Below are 14605 nucleotides of genomic sequence, written 5' to 3' on the forward strand. Positions count from 1 at the left end.
TGTTTTTTTAACCACAGGTGTCAGGAAATTGAGCAGCATTACGTGTAAGAGAGTCATACAAGCGTCCACGTGGTCACTTCAGTTTCCTCGTTGAATTAAATGCCCAGTGTGGCTATTAGCCATTTCAAAACTCTGGCTGTAGCGAAATCCATTAGCTGAGACAACATGTGGCAATAATGCAGACAATGTTAGTACACACTGAACCCCCCCCCCCCCCCCCCCCCGTTCCACCATTGACATCATCTCCAGCTATAGGGAAGATAATGCATGACTGGTCATGTACGTGCAGTTCTGCGTTTGAATCTCCAGTTGCTCATTTGCCAGGGAAGTCGCTGTATTGCCTGTTCTTTTCAAGGCCGGCACTAGTCAGCCCTGACCGAAACATGCCCAGTAAAACCTTGGAAAGTGAATCACTCGTGCCCAAAAGAGATTAAAAATAAAGCTGCAGTGAAACCCCACAGCCTGGATCCCCGTGGTCTCACGAGACCGCGTGCGTTGTCGGAAAGTTTAGTGGTTTCATGTTGGATGACTCCGAAGAGAGCGACGTAAACCTGAAAATTTGGCCCGCCAGTTTTCGGGTTTATTGAGTACAACCCTTTCTTCTGTTGAACGTGAATGCCGGCAGGTATTCACATATACCCCTCCGAAATGTCACCAGATAATCACTGTTTATGAGCAATCGGTGCAGAACAAGCAGAGACAGAGTCGCTGTGGTAGAACAAGTTGCATTACCACTAAGGTTTGTTTTAATGGCTGTATGCTTTGTGAATCAGACAGCCTCCCTCCCTGTGAGAGATCGGCCCCCTACTTGGGGCCAACATTCCAGCAAGTACAACTCTCTTTACTCAGGCCTGGTTTACCCCCACCAGTCCAAAACTGGGGTATTTTTCTCCGTTGTTGGCTGCATTTTACTCAGATATTTCAGTGTTATCTAAACAATCGAAACCGGATCGTTTCGGGGGGGGGGGGTGTTACATTTGAAATGGGTCCAGTAGACATGCATGTAAACTGGGTGGGCAAGTTGGATTTTTCTGTTGTTAATCTTGGTTGGGGGGGGGGGGGTCAGCTCAATCTTTGGTTGTTTTATTGTCCCGCAGACCTACTTTGCTTCAGCAAGAAGAAACATAAACTCAGTTGTAACAAGATTTTATGCATACTACCGTCTCCCAGGTTGTGAGCACATCCAATTTTAGCATGTTTTTTTTTAAAACAGGTCAGTGTAATATGACAGAGGGTTCAACAGAATCACCTCAAGGTCTGAAGTTTAACTCCTTTCCTGGGCAGAGCTGGGCAATAACGCAATATTATCGTCTCTCCATGGTGTTGTATTGGGATGAAATTCGGTATAATATTGTAATACACTTTTTTGTTTTTGTTTTGTTTTGTCTGACTTAACGATGAGTATCTATTACCTAAAAAGGTTCTCACAAACTAGTGTCTGAACTACTATTGGAGGAGTATTTTTTGAAAACTAGTTTGGTTTGATATACTTTACATTACCAAACAGTTCAATGTGATTAACTTAGTTAGATTCTTAACCATGGTACTTTTGCATATGTATGTAAATATTGTGATATATAGTGTGGAATATTTCGTGATATTTTTTGCTAATATTTTCCATATGGGTCAGTTAGTACTATGCATCAATATTGAAGATTATGGGCGGATGTGACGGACATCATGGCAGACCCAGTTGTGTTACGAACGCACATCAGCCACATTTGGACCTTTGTGAGGGCAGGCGCAAAAAGCTATTGTGGACACAATTTCTGTTTTAATTGCTTGGCATGCTCGTGTTAATCCGGCCCAAATGGCACAGACCCAATCTCTTACTGTCTGCCTGACCTCGAGTATCCACATACAATATGGTACTTCTCTTTCGACAGCTCAGAAAGACTGCGTCTGTAACACTGGTGAAACAATGACACACTGTCATGGATGCAAAGCAGAGACGTTGTTGAGTCCAAGCCAGTGAGGACTTCGAGAATTTGCCTCCAGTAGTACACCAAGTCTATGTGTGCTGAGTTGACATGAGGCTTATAATGGCATAGTTCACAAATAGTTGCAAGCAGCTCATAGTGGAGGGGGAAAATTGTATCATCCACCTGAGGATTTGCTTCGTTGTACTTGAAATTGCTGTGTTTTTCATAATTTCTTTTAAGGAATTTCATTTCAAGCCTCGCTGATTATGTTTCATCCTTGGAACTCTTTGCTATCAAGTTTTGTTTTGTTTTTTTAATTTTATTTCTTTGTGAATGAGCATTCTTTTGAGATCCCTTAATTGCTTTGCGTAAAAAAAAGTGGGAGAAAAAATGGGTTTTTACAAGACAACGGTAATGAAGTCCATACAGCAGAATCCCTCCATACTGGGAGTCTGGCCCTCGCTGACAGCAGAGCTCTGACTCACTGTTGGCCTCCTCGCCCATTTCCTGGAGTCCCTCGCTAGAGAGCAATACATTTGTACTATCCGTCTGCTGATCTCTGTGGACCGCGCTAGGCAAGACAATAGATACTGCACGGCAAATGCCTCCAAGTCATTCCCCAGTGAATGGAGAACTCGCATGAACCAGACTTGTCTCAAGGCTGCCACATACATATGAAAAGTAGGGGTGGGGAAAACAAAATCAACTCACTTAAGTATCGTGGGGTTTTTTTATGATTTTTTTTTCATCTTTTTTTTTTTTTTTCATTCCTGAATCAGGACTCCGGAAAGGACACTTTTCAAGTTCAATTTCATATGGGAAGGATGTTAATTTAAAGGCTCACATTTGTGTTGTGTGCAGATTTCAGGGGCTCTAACATTTTATTTTATTTATTATTTTCTTATGATACTTGCCCCCCCCCCTTTCTCCCCAATTGTACCCGTCCAATTACCCCACTCTTCGAGCCGTCCCGGTCGCTGCTCCACCCCCTCTGCCAATCCGGGGAGGGCTGCAGACTACCACATGCCTCCTCCAATACATGTGGAGTCGCCAGCCGCTTCTTTTCACCTGACAGTGAGGAGTTTCGCCAGGGGGACGTAGTGTGTGGGAGGGTCATGCTATCCCCCCCGAACAGGCACCCTGACCGACCAGGACACATACCCACATCCGGCTTCCCACCCACAGACATGGCCAATTGTGTCTGTAGGGACGCCTGACCAAGCCGGAGGTAACACGGGGATTCGAACCGGCAATCCCCGTGTTGGTAGGCAACAGACTAGACCACCACGCCACCCAGATGCCCTTTATGGCACTAGCTTGATGAGCAGGAACAGCTAAATGTAGCACTTCGATAAAGATTCTTTTTACCACTTCTATGTGCAGTATAGCAGGGATGCTGCTGAAATAAAACTCATTAAGACTTGACTGACGTGTGGTGTGCACCGATTTGTACATCTGACTCATGATACAGTCTTCTAGAAGTGTATGAGTCAACTCTCCCATGGTCTAGTGTTAAAAGCAAACAAATCGTGATATCGAATCCCAGTACTTGTGTCGTTATTCTATGTTAAGTACACTGAGAGCCACGAAACCGCAGTCAAATTCCATGTGTGTGCAAACCTACATGACCAATAAACCTGATTCGGATTCCGATTTCAAATCGGCACCCAGGTATCGTGATAGCATCAAATCGGGAGATAACCATATCACCCCTGGCCGATTGGCAAGGCACCAAAACGAGTCCCATAAAAGCCTGTTCAGACTTGGATGAAATTCTCAGACAGGTCCAAAGGTGGGAAGGTCATAATTTATTACACAAAGAATGCCACAAGCGCTCCGAAACGAATTTGCTGATAGGAAAGAAAAAAAAATCCTTGTTGATACATTCTGGTTCACACCGAGATAAAGTATCAGTTGATGTCATCATCGTTTTACAATAAAGTGCACAGACTGGTTTCTTGTCGATCACACCACAACAATAGGCCCTCTAGCAATTTCTCATCGAGGTAAAATGTAACTTGCTTCAACAGATGACACACAACTTCGATGACATCTTAAACATTACTCTCCATAAATAAGTGGCGATAACATTCTAAAATACACAAAATGCTGAAAAATAAAATAAAAATTACTGGTCATCCGATTCACCGTAGGACAGCCGAGTCCCTGTTTGCTGGGCTCAGAAAGGCATCCTTTGTAAACGCAGGACATGTATTTCATGTTGAGGCATGGATCCCATGACTATCGCGCTAAATAAAGATATGATAAAAGCTCAGACCACTGAGCTCCAGCACTTCAAAACACACACACACACACACCCACACGCATACACACACAGTGACACTTGAATTCACTGGGACTATTAACATATAACGGATTGTGTAAGTTCTGCAAAGCGAGTTACAGCGAAATACACGGGTCATAAAAACAGTGACGAAGCATCCAGGCATAACTTTATGTACCATACATTAGTTTTTAAGCACTCTCATAAGTAATGCAAAAAGAGAACAGGTTTTTGGAGCAGGTTTGCATTGAAAAATAACCCTTAAAAAAAAAAGGCACAGACTTGCTTTGAACACAATAAGCAAAACAGTTAAATAAGTTGTATCAAAGGATACAATTCCACATGAGTACCACTTGGCTCACCCTTATAAAAGTGCAATGACATGTAAGAAAGACTGTTAATACTCATTTCAAAGGAGTTTTCACAAAAGGATTTTTTTTTAAAAAGGCAATTAAAAAAAAATCATGCACCAGTGTTGTTTTTTTTCCTTTTCTTTTCCGCAAACCACTTTTCCACAGTAGCTGAGAGACATCGACCCATTCAAACCAGTGTGGGTCTTGTGTCATCATCAAAGGCATTCTCCCAAGTTTACATCAGCGCCATCCATCCATCCAACACGTCTTTAAAACCACGGAGTGAATTTTTCCAACTGCCTCTGTGACTCATCATTCTGCTCCTCGTATTCGTGCTTCACCCTGAGTTCAGCTGCAACACATGAAAAAGAAATCTCGAAAATACGCCCTTCTGTATGTCCTACACCACAAAGGTTAATAGTACCAAACATGCTGCTTTGAAATGCCTGCGTAGGGAAATACCATACCTCTGAGGATTTCATGTGAGCCTTGAAAATTTGGGCTTCACTGGCGGCACAGCTGGAGGACAAGGCTTGACTGGAGGGACTGGAGGAGGACTCGGCTTCACGGGAGGTGCAGGGGGAGCTCGGCTCAACTCGGCTGCGTTATACTGAGATGCAGCAGAAGACAAGTTTCAATGTAAGCCCACTGATAGCGACCTTTATACAACAATGTGTTGCCACTACATCTGCACTCGTTCTGTTTTGAATGTCAGGGCGAAATTATGGGAGTTTTGACAGCACTGGGATATTCTTTTTATAGAGATGCCTGGAGGAACAGCTGCCACACCCAGCAGCAGCAATTTGAGATCTGAGTACACCTAAGAATGAACTATAATTCAGCTTAACGTAGTGGATATGAGTGTTACACACTAGTTCTGCATGATGTTGTATATGAATGATTCGCAATAAGGAATGCAGCCATGAATCTGTACACAAGTTTCAGAAGCAGTGCCTCACCTGCGTGCCGTTCAGAGGTGGCAAAGGTTTGGATGGAGGTTGAGGTTTCCACTGTGGTGAGGAAAAAAAAAAGTGGTTTGATTTGATGTTTCATTTCAGTCATATAGACATTCTCAGTTTGCAACGTGTAACATAACGAGATAAAAATGAAAAACATGAAGGGAAAAAAAACTCACTGCATCAGAATGAGGAGTAGTCATTTCCACTGACGATTTCTTTGGAGGCTGAAATATATGAATCACAGACCATTTCTTTACTTTGCATTTACATCGCATTCTTTTCCTAAGAAAGATTTCACAACAGCACAAATGTACTGATTCCCAAGGCTGATAAGGTTTCTGGTTGCTGTGTCCCATTTGCCCCGTTCACCAACATTTAAGTCATCTCGTTGTACCTGTGGAGGCGGTCTGTTGGGGACAACAGTGACAAACAGAGGAGTGCAGGCTTGCATGGCCGTCGACTCCATAAAAGTCGGCTGGCTGATCTGAGGTCTCCCTTTGGTACTTTGCTCCTGGAACATGGGGTTTAACCTGTCTGGGGCAGAGTGGACTTTCCTGCGAACAGGGGAAAGATGTGGTTGGAGAGCTGAAGGCTGAAAATGCACCGATGTGCTCCACCAGAATTTAGCAGGCTGTCGAGCCCCAAGACTGAAACCGTGACCCAGAATCGACATACCTTTTAGAGGTGTAGTTTTCTCTGTCTGTCTTTTTACAACACATCAGTCCTGCAGTCACTAAAACGAGGACTATGAGGATGATCAGCGCGGCACAGATACCAGCTATCAGTCCACTCTGGTCTGTAGGGACAAGATATAGACAAGCCACCGATATGAAGTATTACAATAGCACTCCCATCAAAATAACTTATTCACCCATTTCACAATTACTGCTGTACATTACTTTGTGTATATATATATATATATATATATATATATATATATATATATATATATATATATATATATATATGCCCCCCCTTTTTCTCCCCAATTGCATCTGGCCAATCACCCCACTCTTCCTAGCCATCCTGGTCACTGCTCCACCCCCTCTGCCGATCCGGGGAGGGCTGCAGACTACCACGTGCCTCCTCCAACACATGTGGAGTCGCCAGCCGCTTCTTTTCACCTGACAGTGAGGAGTTTCGCCAGGGGGACGTAGCTCGTGGGAGGATCACGCTATTCGCCCCAGTTCCCCCTCCCCCCTAAACAGGCGCCCCAGCCGACCAGAGGAGGCGCTAGTGCAGCGATCAGGACACATACCCACATCTGGCTTCCCATCCAGACACAGCCAATTGTGTCTGTAGGGACACCCGACCAAGCCCGAGGTAAAATGGGGACTCGAACCGGAAAGCCCTACGCTACCCAGACGCTATTTTGTGTATTTTATATTCATTTTGTTTGCAAGAAAAAGAAAGACGGGCAACTTTCCACTGTCAGAATAAGAAGTTTCGGGCGGAGGGACTATGGGCTTGATGGGACACATGCGTCAAGAGAAACAATCTAGCATCCAACGTTAACATGCAAAGTAAACTTTAGAGATGCGTGAGAAGGGCAAGGCAGAGAAACAATGTGCAGCATACAAAGAGTAAAACAACGGACAAATCAGCGTTTCCAGCAAGGCTTACTGGAGGCATGATTCGACATACTGGCATGCTCTCATCCAAGTGCTGCGCTGTGTGTGTGTGTGTGTGTGTGTGTGTGCTGTGCGAGATGGAGCGATACTGAAAGCAAATACAGGATTCTGCGTGGGCCTAATTAGTGCCCAAATATGGTCAGAATGTTTACGTTCACGTGCACACTCATCACCAGAATATGTGTGATATCATGAAATATCTCTCCACACTATTTTGCCTGTCAACAAAGAGTCAACAGGACTTTTTTTTTTTTTACCTTGAGGTAGGTCTGTGTAATGGGTTTCACAGTAAGGCGGTGCCCAGCCGGCGTTGCAGTGGCACTCCCTCTTGTGATTACACACCTAAAGATAAAAGAAGTGAGCCAACACAAAGTTAGCACAATTGACTCTAGCAATGACAAAGCAAACAGACCAAAAGTCTGATGCTGACATTCAAATCGTTCCCTCACCCCATTGTTGTTGCACTTCTTTGCGCAATCATCCTTTTCTCCGTAAACCAAGATATCCTTGCATGTGTTGGCAACGCAGACCTGGAAACAAAATCAAAAGTAATTTTCCTTTTCTGCACATGTGAAGCCCAAAGTGATAAAGTACTCTGCGTAACTCATTGAGTGTCAACCTTGTTGTGTCCGCATTTGGTTCCTGTAGGGACCATATCAAGTTTCCTGGTCTCGTTGCCATCGACAGCTACGACGCATTTGGCCTGGCTTCCCAGAGTGAAGACGGCTCTTTTACCGGTGATGGAGTCCCCACCTCCATCACAAAATATAGATCCACACTTTGCATTCCTACGAGAAGTCAGAAAAAACAGTCTAGAAACCAGCCATACAAACCAAAGGACACAGAAAAGGTTCTTTTGAGTATAAACCTATTTTAATGGTAGCTGTTCCTTTTATTTCATCATTCTAGTTCAAACTTAAATGTGACTGTTGTTAACTTGTGAATGTTTTACATGTTGTCCACAGCTGTGAACTTGTCCAGTGCTGGTAAACTGCATTCCACAACAGCAAATTTGTATTGTTTTTGTGGTATAATCCTGACAAGGCTCTGATACATGTATGTCTGAGTGACCATGTGATTATACATACGCTGGCGTACAGCGGGTGAAGCCATAGTTTGTTTTTCCGCAGTGTGACCCCTCTTGACCCCTAACATTCAGGTCAAAACAGAAATCTGATCCAACTCTGACCCCTAGAATGAGAAAGATTTCACACAAGGCTGCATCACAGGATGTTGGCGATGTCACAAAATCAAGATTTACATCATCTATTGACTGACATATCGGAGTGTATTTCGACGCAAACCTTTTGCAAACGTGTAGAAATACTTGGAGTGCAATAAACTCACAATACACTGTGTTTTCTGCCATCTCTTATTTGTACACTGTCCAGTATTAGCAAATAAGTGTTACCAAGGAATTACTCTTTGTGGGCCTCTGAGAGCAACTGCCACCATGTGACCGTGAATCTCTACCGATAACAATATAATGAAATTCTTTTAAGGCTGAGGAGAGCTCGTCGGGGCACAGTCTGCTAATTCAGTGGAAAGGGAAACTTGGATCTGTTTTATTTTTTTATTTATTTTTCCTCCCCAATTGTATCCGGCCAATTACTCCACTCTTCCAAGCCATCCCGTTCGCTGCACCACCCCCTCTGCCAATTCAGGGAGGGCTGCAGACTACCACATGCCTCCTCCAATACATGTGGAGTCACCAGCCGCTTCTTTCACCTGACAGTGAAGAGTTTCACCAGGGGGACATAGCGCGTGGGAGGATCACACTATTCCCCCCAGTTCCCGCTCCCCCCTGAACAGGCGCCCTGACCGACCAAAGGAGGCGCTAGTGCAGCAACCAGGACACATACCCACATCTGGCTTCCTACCCGCAGACACAGCCAGTTGTGTCTGTAGGGACGCCCGACCAAGCTGGAGGCAACAAGAGGATTCAAACCGGGCTCCCCGTCTTGGTAGGCAATAGACCGCTACGCTACATTACCAGGACACCCCCCCCCTAATCCCATTTTATTTTTTTAGGCATGCAAAGAGCAGGTCTGTGAATGCAATAGCTCCACATGGTCCATTGTAATCTAGTCGCACAGCCGACGACACAGTACCTGATCCAAACAGTCTCCAGCAGTGTTGCTGATGTGTGGGGCATTGGCCATTGTAGCAGTAGCCATCTCCTTGGTTGTAACAGGGTTTGCCATTCATGTTAAAGCTATCTTCTGGGCAATTTCCAGATAACCCAGTGCAGTATTCTGACAGGTCACAGTCACCCGCAGACCTCCTGCACATACTTCCAGTTTCTTTGAACTGTGGGTTAGCAGAGAACAAGTGGTTTATTGGGAATGACCACAGCTTAGTTGTGGTTTACAGACCTTATTCAGTTAGCTGGTATTTTCACATGGTGTTTCATCGCTGACACTACCCTCATGCAGTCCTTGAAACAGTCATTTTGAGGAAGGATGTGGTGAGTTACTTGAAACTGTCAGGATATCACAAACTGTTTCCTGGTATTATTGCTCTGCTGCCACATTCCCGTGGTTGCTAAAGCCACTCATCTGCTCCTCGAAGTAGGGCTAACTTTATACTGTTACTATTTAATGCCAGTAGTTATTAGCCGGTGGCAGGGTGTGTCTGTATTAGCCAAGGTTGTTCTCTGCTGTGGCAAACAAACTCATATAATGGCAAAATTTTCTACTTGGTTTGCTCAACACAGAACAGACTGATTTCTTAAAACACTATGTGCCAATTCAACTGATGGGAAGCAAGACAGGAGTATTAGACTCATCACGTATAAAGCATGCATAAGGACAAGAGTATTAGACTTTCTCTTTTTGGTGAGGTCCACAGCAAAAACTCATTTCTGCAGATAATGCTACAAGGTCAAACTAATTCCTTACTTTGTCCGTGGGCTTAAATACGTTCCCAGGTTGAGGAGCTATAAAGAACATTTCTGAACGAGGGAGAGCAGAGACAAAATGAAGTTTCAGTACCTGGCAGTTTTCACAGCATTCTCCATGAGCACACTTGCTTCCCTCTGTCATGCGGCAGGTTGAAGCGTCACAACAGGGATTCTTGCATTCCTGGTAACAACAAAGTGCACCTATATTCCTCCATTTTGTTTTTTATTGGTTGTGTTAGCCATTATTTTGCAGTATGTGAAACCCAGTACTCTAGTAATAGTTTTGAGGAAAAAAAATAACAACTGCCATACAACACTCAGCTCAAACCCAGATCTCCCTCACGGGCAATGGCACAGCCAAGAACTATGTTCCTGTGATAAGACATGAGCCTGTGCTCATACAGAAACAAGAAAACCCATTTCAATCAAGGACCTTCTCAGCCAACCTCCAGACTGAACCCTCCTGCATCAATACCACTTTTACTTTTTACTGCACAAACGGTTTGCACACAGAAAACTGTGCCGACCAGCAAATCAGACACCAGTCAGCTACAGCAGAACCACTGCTGATTGAGGGTTATGTTAGGACTTACAAGGTCCTAGGAATCACTAACCAGCTTCAAAGGTTCTGCATGCCACTCTATTAGTCTCTTCTGTAAGGTTTACCTCCACGGTGCCGCAGTCACACTCCTCCCCAGAGTCCACTATGGCATTGCCACAGAGAGGGTCTCCAAACATGGTCTTAACAGAGCTGGGCTGGAGCAGGCATTTGGGCTGAGCTCTCTCAAAGAATTCAGACAGCTGCTCTTCACTACAGTCACTGAACAACTCTGGGAATGATTGAGTTCCTGTCCTGTAATATTACAGCGCAACAAACACATTCAACAAACACACAGTCAAATCATAACTTTAATTCAGAACAGAGAGGCAAAAGAATGTGCATGAACAATGCATGTGTGGCCAAAATATGTAGTCTATACTGTGCATCGATTTTTGTGTGGATGTGATAATTACTGGCATAAAGGACCAAAATTAAACATTTTACCAAGGCTCTATTCCTCAATAACAGACTCACCTGAGCTTTTCTGCCATGACACAGGTATCACTGCCATAAGATGAGCCACACGAACAACTTGGGCTATCGTGGGAAAGGCCAAAATTATGTCCCATCTCATGGGCAATGGTGGAGGCAAGGCCAATGAGGTTGCTGTGATGATCCTTGTAAGATAAATGGAAACTATTACTACAAAAGTCTCAAGAGAATATCAATAATCTCCACTGGTCTTAAGCTGTTTTGGTTATTGTATTGACATCTTGGGAAGCTGAACAGTGATAGGAGAGGTTTACTGATTATACCTGATTGACTCCACCTGAATTTGCAGTACACATGGCAAACTTATTTGCCAGTCCAACAGTATCGCCATCAAAATCTATGCCACTGTGAAAGACAAAAGTTTGACATTAGGTCGAAATGTGAGGCCTGATTGTGTTCGAGAAGATCTGCAGAGACGCTTGCAGCTTCTAAATTCAATACTCACGTCACAAACTGGGCATTGTCATGCTTTGTCCTCTTCAGAAGATCTTCCTGGCGCCACAGAAGGAATCTGTCCAGCGTGGTCTCTGAATTCAGGGCAACATTAATGTAATCTCTGTACGTCCAAATCTCCAGCCCCACCAGCATGATGCGAATGTTCAGGGGTCGATACAGCTTCAGTCAGAGATGAGATGGTTTTCATGAATGACTGAATGCAGCATAAGCAGTGTGCAAACAGCATCGGGTGGCACAAAGCCAAAAATACAACTTTAAAAAAAAACGCAAACGTAACCTGAAATATTACCTTGTCAATATGATTTACAACTGTTAGGATTCGAGCTTTCGTCTGGCTTCCATAACGTCTGTACTGGAGGGACAAGGGAGGAAAAAGCAGCAGACAAATGAATAATCAGATTAAGCCTTAAAAGAGAGTTAGGTCAATATTTTGAGTAATTTTGGTTCAGATTATTTACCTCTGCATTGTCGACCACCACAATCAACTCAACAAACCGCTGTGGACCTGGAGTAGGTTTCCTTTTCTAAACAGCATAAGAATAGATAGTCTCAATCACAGTGTTCACGCTTAAATTGATAGGTAGCCTACACTTGAGGCATATTGACACAGGCCTGAGTTGTACAGAGATGCTTTAAACATTTAAGAAACAAAGTAACATTAACTTTAAATACGATTATTGCCAAGATGTATCAATTCTTTTTGTGCAGACAAAATGCATCCTTATTTGTCTACTAGACTATTATTTGTCTACTAGACTATCTTATTTATAATTGTATATCACAGGCCTGTTATGGATGTTTATGTTATACAAGCCAATTAAGCCAAACTGAATCTACCTACCCAGGGTCTAGATCTGAAGAGGCCGGAGAGCTTGGGGCCCAAGTCCTGGTCATGGTCATAGGCAGTGATGTTGCTGGAGGAGCCGCAGCGAGGACTGCTGCTGACTTTGAGGTGTTCCTGTTTGTACACAGCGTGGTCCCCATCGTCTCGGTCTTCCAAAGGCTCTATGAGATAAACCTGTTGCCTAGCCCTCACAAAGCCACTAAGCACAGGGAGACACACAAAGACACAAGTATATGTTTTAAATGCTCCACGCAAGCAGTTGTTTTCATAAAACAGATGTTTAGGGTAACAAAACAAAAACAAACATGGAATGATTATATGAACTAAATTATAATTGAATTATAGCCCAACAACAGAATGAATGCTGTAAATCAGGTGTGCCTTTTTCAACTTGCCATTGGAGATCTAGTCCAGCAGAGCCCTGAAAATAATACAACCTACGGAGGGGGGGGATACTCTTATTCTGATCTATGTTTATATTAATATTTAATAGTTATAATGCAATTTCAATCTAGAATGCACTTTGAAACACAGCATTGACTCATTATATAGCCCATCTGTCTGGTCCACATTATTTCCAAGAGGAATAGTGTGAAAATCACCAACATCCTTTCTGTTTGAGAACATCCAACATTTCTTCAGTAAGCAACACTATGTAAAATAAAAATAAACCCACAGCAGTAGTTCAATTTAGGGTTTGTTTTTTTTCTTACATTTAATTTATAAAAAAAAGTGTTACTGTCTCTACATTAGCACAAAAAAAGCCTTCAAAGCTAGATCATATTTTAAAAAGTAACTATGAAAGCGAGATAATGCACAGCAGAGAGGTGCAGCGGAAGCGTGCTGGGGCCCATAAAAGCGAGACAATAGAAAATTAAATGTTGTGTTTAACAGCGTTTAAGAAACATGCGAAAAATGTTTTGTTTTTCTTTTTTCTTCCAGGTCTTACAAACTGGAAGTAAGAGTGAAACTTTAGTACTCACTTGATGCCTGAACAAATCCCAACACTGACAGACGAGTCCGTCACGCCCTTGACATGGCCGTGATAGTAGCAGTGGTCCTGGGGGGAATAGTAAAGGGATTATAACGGGCTGAACACAACGCACAAACCCACCAAAACGAGTGAAACGGCAACAGCTGTCCGCAGAGACGAGCTTGCGATGCTGTGCCCTAAACCCTCACCACATCTGGCGCTTCTGTCACCCTCTGTCCATCTTCTGAATAGTGCGTTTCGGTGTAAGACCTTCCGAAGAGATTCCTATGATAGAAAAACGTTTAGACTGTTGTAAATGATACCCCCCCCCATATCATTTTCTTTGAAACAAAAACATTGCATTAATTTGATAACTTAAGTGCGGCGACATATCCATACGTGTTTTTTACCTGTTTTTTTCAAGATGAATGGTATGGTTCCTTCCTTCAATTGCCAATTCATAGTCTATTGCATCGGGATAAAGCTGTGGAAAGGTGTTTCCTTGATCAGTTAGTAGTCAATTAGCCTGGTGTACTTCATCCTTTTTACCGTTTAACCTTCATTGTGGGGACAGCAGCAAGCATCGACTAGACTGCCACCTCCATCCTTAGGGGTAAAGAAGCCTACCTGGTTCGGAAACAGGCTCCTTTTTCCTCTTTCGTGCAATCTCTGAGGTCTCACTACATGATAGCGATCCACATGTGTCAAGATCTGCGAGCTCGGCACGAACGAGTCTAAACACAAACAGATTTAATTACGCTTTTGAAGGACACACGTTTGCAACACAATAAGTTGAAACTGGGCAACTGAAACAAATCCCAAGTATTTTCTGACGGTGCTGAGAGAACTCGAGCTTTGAGGATATCCTTTTTTTCTAGAGACAAAGTTTAATATTCCCTATGATCCGCGAGATAAACGGGGTTTCCTCCCTAATTTAAAACCAGCTGCAATCACCTGATAAAAGTACTACTTTTCAACCTACCCCATGTGAGGCAGAGTAGCATCCACGTACTGTATCCCATGATGGTGCGCTCTACTGGACAAGTTGCCCCAGTTCCAACGTGCGCTACAACTGACGTTTCCACCGAAATCCTCCCCCACACAGCGCAACCTGTCAGTCAGACATTCTCCCAGAAACCACGTGGTTAAACGGAAGCGGGTTTCATCCGCCGGATAGTCTTCGGCGCC

At 43.6% G+C, this 14605-nt stretch overlaps 1 protein-coding gene across 1 annotated transcript; it reads right to left on the reverse strand.

Annotated features, from left to right (window-relative positions):
* Window positions 1-3719: 3719 nt before the first annotated feature.
* Window positions 3720-14472, reverse strand: LOC130127499 (zinc metalloproteinase-disintegrin-like 2d). Its single transcript, XM_056297164.1, has 24 exons — window positions 14400-14472; window positions 14045-14151; window positions 13828-13901; window positions 13627-13702; window positions 13428-13504; window positions 12442-12643; window positions 12059-12124; window positions 11890-11952; window positions 11590-11759; window positions 11408-11489; window positions 11127-11269; window positions 10718-10904; window positions 10143-10232; window positions 9261-9459; window positions 8238-8340; window positions 7769-7937; window positions 7599-7679; window positions 7407-7491; window positions 6194-6314; window positions 5913-6072; window positions 5695-5742; window positions 5519-5569; window positions 5027-5169; window positions 3720-4911 (listed from the first exon to the last, which is right to left on the reverse strand). Exons 1-23 carry the CDS (start codon window positions 14437-14439, stop codon window positions 5038-5040), a joined length of 2526 nt encoding a protein of 841 aa, XP_056153139.1. The 5' UTR covers window positions 14440-14472; the 3' UTR covers window positions 3720-4911; window positions 5027-5037.
* Between the last annotated feature and the right edge of the window lie 133 nt (window positions 14473-14605).

This window comes from Lampris incognitus, chromosome 17 (assembly GCF_029633865.1).
Source record: "Lampris incognitus isolate fLamInc1 chromosome 17, fLamInc1.hap2, whole genome shotgun sequence".
NCBI classification, from domain to species: domain Eukaryota; kingdom Metazoa; phylum Chordata; class Actinopteri; order Lampriformes; family Lampridae; genus Lampris; species Lampris incognitus.

Excerpts from the sequence above, each read along its gene's own strand:
- LOC130127499 (XM_056297164.1), bottom strand. The coding sequence starts at position 14,439 with ATGGGATACAGTACGTGGATGCTACTCTGCCTCACATGGG. Across the intron at positions 12,644-13,427 it reads GGGATTTGTTCAGGCATCAA|TGGCTTTGTGAGGGCTAGGC; the intron begins GTGAGTACTAAA and ends CCCTGTGCTTAG. Across the intron at positions 5,743-5,912 it reads CCAACAGACCGCCTCCACAG|CCTCCAAAGAAATCGTCAGT; the intron begins GTACAACGAGAT and ends CATATATTTCAG.